The following is a 6,432-nucleotide window of genomic DNA, read 5'->3' on the forward strand; positions in this document are numbered from 1 at the left end:
CTGCCTACCTTTCTCTGATTCCAGCCGACTGAACTATCTGGACTGGAGAGTACAGTAGATACAGCGGCGGATTGATATCTGCTGTACTCTCCCGTGCAGACCGGAACTATAACTTAATTGTCGGGCACCGCGGCCCGATATTAATGCGCCGGCCCGAAAGTGAGGAAATAGTCCCCTCTCTCCCCAGGCCATACCACTTTATCGGAGAGCCCGGGGGAGAGGGGACATTGACATTATGAGGTTCCACAGGCTGAACCACAAATTCCCCCTCTAGTTCTCTCTAATGCAGATGGGCCGGTCTATGCAGACATGACGCCGCGACCCACTGCAGAGGGTGTCGCGACCCACGAGTTGAGAACCACTGGTCTAAAGAACACCGCACAATTGTTACAAAATGAATTATCCTACAGCTGTAGACAATTCTAGAAAGGCCAGTCATCATGGAGCACCATTCTTCCTTTCAATTTCATACTCCATCACAGACCATAACAGCGTTTGAAAGAATAACTAGGGAGGGGAACACAGCAAATCCCTTAATTAAACTTCTTAGAAGGTGTGGTGGGACACGGCCTTTTAAAGGCTCTACTTGTTCCAATAAGTACAGGTGAAACTCAAATAATTAGAATATCGTGCACAAGTAATTGCAGTAAGTGCTGCAAAAGGGGCCCAAACCAAGTACTGAGTACATATGCATGCTTGTACTTTTCAGAGGTGCGATATTGTTCTATGTACAATCCTTGTTTTATTGATTGCATGTAATAAATCTACTTTTTTGAGGTTGTGGATTTGGGGTTCTTGGGGTTTTCATGAGCTGTAAGCCATAATCACCACAATTATGACAAATCACGGCTTGAACTATCTTGCTTTGCATGTAATGAGTCTATCTCATATATTAGTTTCACCTTTTAAGTTGCATTAGTGAAATAAATGAACTTTGCACGATATTCTAATTATTCGAGTTTCACCTGTATGTGGTAATCGCTCATCTTCGGGCTGTCATGCAGCATGAAGCGAAAAGAACTACGAGTAGAGCTCCAATCTGTTCACTAAACATATTCCAAGTAAGAGGTCTTAAATAGTCATAGTTTATGATGATCTAACTGGCATTCTAGTCGCTCTTAAACCTCTTATTTTTATCAATACTCAAATTTGATACCGAATAAAAAAGGGCAACAATCCTGAATAGGTCACAACATTTTGTGCTGCAGAGTCTAGCCCTGCACTGGAAACTGGACAAATCCTGGGAGTCAGGTATCCAATGTACCTTTTTTGGCCAGTTGCAGTATTGTCAATGGAAGCACACATCTCCTGGTCCCCTTTAAAAATAGCTACTGCCTTGACCAACTAGCTCCCAAATGCAATGCTCCGGCCAGTCCTGACCATGACTATTTTCCCCAACTGTAAAAAGCATTCATCTACTTATCCTGTCTGATGGCAAGTGAGTGAAAGTGTGCCCGATATGCTAGCAATTTCAAGGCCAAATATATACCTGTTTGAGAGCCCACCGTATGACTGGACTTCACCAAGCAAGGTGAAGGGGCCCCAGACAAAGTTCTACAGGCTAACTGTAATAGTGCATGCCCGTAGCACAAGTGTTCATCACCATTTTATCTCTCGGGGAAAAAGAAAAAAAAATCCTTTTACAAATATACCAATCAGCAGTAAAATCTGCAAAGTCCAATCATGTGTCAGACTCAAGTAGGCATTTGGAATGGTGTTCACCATTATAAAAAAAAAAATAAAAAAAATGATACACTGGTTATATCTCAATGGGTATTGGGCTGTGAATGAGCGCACTCTGGTTCCGACTTTAATAATTCAGAGGATTTTCTGCTAGGGGCACACACAAACATGTTTATAGAAGAGAAGCAAGTACGCCTTTGTGAACTCAAAAGACAATCAATGCAGTGAACATATATTCACCAGCAGAACAGTATTGCAATACACACACTGGCCAAGGCCATATTTATTCAGTATTACTTGCCAATTATACTGCTCATAAGAAGTGCTTAGCGGCACATACCTCAAAGAAGTTCTCCAATAAAGAGCCAGTCCATATACCTATCCACTGCTGACTGGCGGGTGTCATTCTGCTTAAAACCACTAATTGGCAAGAGTTGGGAAAATGTAATGCAGCTTCATGGCCAACATCAATTTTTTTTTTTTTTTAAAAGAGAAGCTTTGGGGGTTGCAATAGGTTTACATGGCCAGGTTGCACTGTGCTGAAACATGCGGAGCTACTCCAAGCAGCGTTAGTAAGTAAGCTACCCAGAAGCATTGCTACCACTGCTGACAACTTATTGGCAAGAGTTTAGACAACACTAAGCAGCTTAATGGCCAAAACCAAATCAAAAAAGAGAAACTTGGGTGGTTGCAAAGGGTTTCAAATGCCAGGTTACGCTGTGCTGAAAGAATCTGCCCTACTTCAACTGGTGCGGTCACTAAGCTACCAGATGCAATGCTACCACTGCTGATAAGCAGACGTTCAGTGGAAAGAGCTGGCATTCCAGTTAGCAACAGGTGAAGGACATAGGAGAAGGTCTTCTGCTTTCTATCTGAAAATGGATATTTAGGCCACCAGTATTAATCTTTCAGACACAATCTTGATGAATTCTTCAGGTTTCAGTACCAAACAAAACATAGTAGTCTAGGGCATAACCGCAGGAGGCACAGGGACGCTCCTGAGCCCATGACAACAAGCAGCCTTCGTAATTTACCAGCTATGTGCTCACATTACGTTCTGTACAGAGAAAAAGCTGCATTGCTTTTCGCGAACATCTCCTTTTATGCCATGTAATTTTAGCTTATGGTAGGTTTACGAGGGCTGAGATGCAATTTTACCCAAATGTATGAAAATAGCACCACATGGGCTCATTTGGATAGCCAATTTTTCTATAGGATACGCGAGGGATCCAATATACATTTAGCTTTATGGCCCTGTAGCTGCTATATCATTGACAACACATATGTCTAAAGCCTTCTTCATTCAGTAAGCACACATCTACACCAATAAGATCATATTATAAGACAGAGATAGCTGGAACACCGTTATTCTACATCCCCCGCAAAATGAATATAAACAGAAATAACTCCATTTTAATTAAAGCACAATATATAAATGGATTTGGCGTATACTATACTATACTCACAGCGAACACACTAGTTCACACCAGGACAAGGCTGATCAATACAAAGAGCAACAAGGTCCTGCAGGCTACAGAGAAGCAAATCGACTCACACATTAATATTTCTTCATTTCTAAATGCAGGCATCCGCAGAGAATCACACAATTCATGAAGCCAGGTAGGTGATCAGACATCAATCTCAGAGCAATCATATATTCAATCTAATTAAATATAGAAGTCACAGGCAAAACCATCAGATTCACTTGATTTGGCTTTATAAATATGTTTACGGTTACGTAGCCGACAAGCAAAGTGGGAATAATGATTCAGTCTAAAATCATGTAGCAGTATACAGCCTAGCGTGACGCATTAAATTGATTTTTTTTTCTCAACAATTTAATTGCCAGCTTAGCAATAAACATTACCTTGTACTCCCAAAAGGATGGCAATAGATAATAAAAATGAAATGCAGCATGCCGAGAAAGGAAGGAATGGATGATATACCGCTAGATGGTTAGCATGGAAAATCAGGGATGATGGTGTAAAAATAGGGACTCTTAGAAAATCAGAGAGCTGGTGGCCATGCAGTGTAATGAAAGTGATATAGGAGAACAGAATACGGACTAGGAAAAACAAACAAACACATGGAGAGTAACCATACAAAAAGAGAAATAATATAAACAAGTAATAACAAACGTATACTTGTCAATATTGTAAAACAATGTTCAGGATATGATTGCATAGGTACTATTGAAGAGCAGTGACAAGTTAGTCCCAACACCTCCCAAGTGGACCGCATTACAACACAGCATATTATCAAGACAAATAGTTTCAATGTAAATAAATACAAAAAAATCCAAAAGGAAAAAAATAAAAATAATCATAATGTGAAATAACCACAGAAAACTTCATGGAAGTAAACTCCAACAACTTGGTCTTTAGAATCAGACCCGGAAGCTATATATAAGAATATCAATACATGTGTGTATGAGAGTATAACCAGACACATCATGGTGAGAAAGGACTAGAAGAACCAGAAAGCCCTCCAACCTAATCAATACACAGCACAGTAGACTTCCGTATACCCCGCACACAGTATGAGCGTAGCCAAACAATTCGTAGGAGTTTTTTTAGCACGCATGTACGTGCGTGCATCTTTATGTGCGACTTGTAGTACAGGACCAGAATTGTGCAGTTTTGCCTTTATAGTCTAGTAAATGGACGCTCCTGAAAAATGCAGACATACATTTCTCAGGCACCCACATTAAAGTCTATGGGGCAAAAACTCATGATTCTGTCCTCCCAAAAAAAAAAAAACGTACTCAACTTCCCAGGGGTCCTTCTCTTCCTTCATTATAGGGATCCTTATATCTTCTTCCAAGGGTCCCTGTCTGCCCCGTCCCATCCCCGGGGTCCCCGTCTTCCACCATCCCAGGAGTCCCCGTCTGCCACGTCCCATCCCAGGGATCCCAGTCACATCCCAAGGGGTCCCCCTCTACCGCCGCCCCATCCCAAGGGGTCCCCGTCGCCGCCCCATCCCAAAGGGGTCCCATCCTCTGCCCCCTTCCCATCCCAAAGTGGTCCCTCTCTGCTCCCCCGTCCCATCCTCTGTCCCCCGTCCCATCCCAAGGGGTCCCATCCTCTGCCCCCGTCCCATCCCAAGGGGTCCCATTCTCTGCCCCCGTCCCATCCCAAGGGGTCCCATCCCAAGGGGTCCTTGTCAGGGTTAACTTTTTTAAGCTTCACACGACAACGCACATATGTGAACTGGGGCCAATGAAAACAATGGGACTCCTCTTGTTGAGGTATCACACTTAGGGAAAGGAGCAACACAAATGTTGAGGTGTGAACGGGGCCTTAAACAGGAGGTATCCATATGTCTCATCCCATCACAAATCCCCAAAATAGGATTATTCCTCATTTCAGGACACACAAATGATCCCTTTGCACCCAGATGCAGAACCCTTTGGTGTACAATGCAAATAAAACCTATTATAGAGCCATTTATTCCAAACCACATACAGCTGTTCCAGACTTCTCAGCCATCATCAGTGCAATGTATGGAAACCATGGCTTCAATGGAGGGGTTAGGGACAGCATACGGTGAGATGGGAGTATAGGGATCAGTAGTAAGGACAAATATAATAGTCTGATCACCAGCTATGTATAGTATCCAGAATTGTAGAATAAGTTCCAAGGATCGAATTCCCTCAGCCTGCCCCCCATGATTATAGACCTGTATACAATCACTGACTTATCACGAAGTGTAATAAGTCCGATTCTGCTCTGCAATGTAAAAAGTGCCGACACGATGGAGAGATCGTGTAACAAGTCGTGCACGGAGGAGGAATCCCTCACACAGTAGTTTAATGTCCCCGATGTCCACATCTGAATATCCATGGACGATGTAGGAGGACACAGCGATCCCCTCCATACAAAGAGCCCGGCACTCACCGTTCTGAGCTCCCGCAGCCCGGAGCAGCAGGCAGCCTGTAATGAGAAGGGCGAGCTGCCTGCTCACCATCCCCCCGATCTCCATCCCAGCAGCCGACAAGGTGAATGCATACTGGGGCTCCGCCACATCCACAGCACGGCTCAGCTCCGATCCATAGCACACCGGGCTGCCGATCACATCACTGAGCGGATCCCCAGCAGATCCCGTGCGCGCGCAGGCTCCAGCAGGCAGAGGACTTCCGGCTGTTCCCCCATCGATGTGTGTTACCTTAGCCGCTCGGCTATTTCCGTCACCGCTCCTCCTCCCTCCATATGAATCTGCATAGCCCCGCCTCTGTCGAAACTCCGGTTTTCTGTCAGATAGAGAGGACAGTCGGCTGTAATTGTGCGATGTGGTCGCTGAACTCTGTACAATGTACATGTGTATAGAGTCCTGTCATTTTCCGGTCATATAAATTCCATACCGCTCATAATACGCTGAGCATAGACCCATAGACCGCACCGCTTATCATAGTCCGCACTATTCATCATAATCCGCACCGCTCATCATAGTCCGCGCCGCTCATCATAATTCACTCATCATAATCCGAACTGATCATTATAGTCCGAACTGATCATAATAATCTGAACTGATCATTATAGACCGCACTGATCATAATAATCCGAATTGATCATGATAATCTGCTCATCCTAGTCTGCACTGATCATCAAAATCAGCACCGCTCATCATAGTCCGTACTGATCATTATAAGCCGCACAGCTCATCATAGTCCGCACTGATCATCATAATCCGCTCCACTCATCATAATCCGCCCTAATCATCTTCATCCGTGCTGGTCATCATAATCCACAC

General features: G+C 43.9%; 1 protein-coding gene across 1 annotated transcript in view; it reads right to left on the bottom strand.

Moving 5' to 3' along the window:
* DCBLD2 (discoidin, CUB and LCCL domain containing 2) overlaps positions 1–5,697 on the bottom strand; it is a 72,757-nt gene extending 67,060 nt beyond the window's left edge. The window contains exon 1 of the mRNA XM_018568336.1: positions 5,580–5,697. Coding sequence (XP_018423838.1) covers positions 5,580–5,664 — 85 coding nt within the window. The 5' untranslated portion in view covers positions 5,665–5,697. The remainder of the gene's footprint in view (positions 1–5,579) is intronic.
* Positions 5,698–6,432: the final 735 nt, after the last annotated feature.

The sequence above is a fragment of the Nanorana parkeri genome, unplaced genomic scaffold (assembly GCF_000935625.1).
Source record: "Nanorana parkeri isolate BGI_ZX_2015 unplaced genomic scaffold, ASM93562v1 scaffold1172, whole genome shotgun sequence".
Taxonomy (NCBI): domain Eukaryota; kingdom Metazoa; phylum Chordata; class Amphibia; order Anura; family Dicroglossidae; genus Nanorana; species Nanorana parkeri.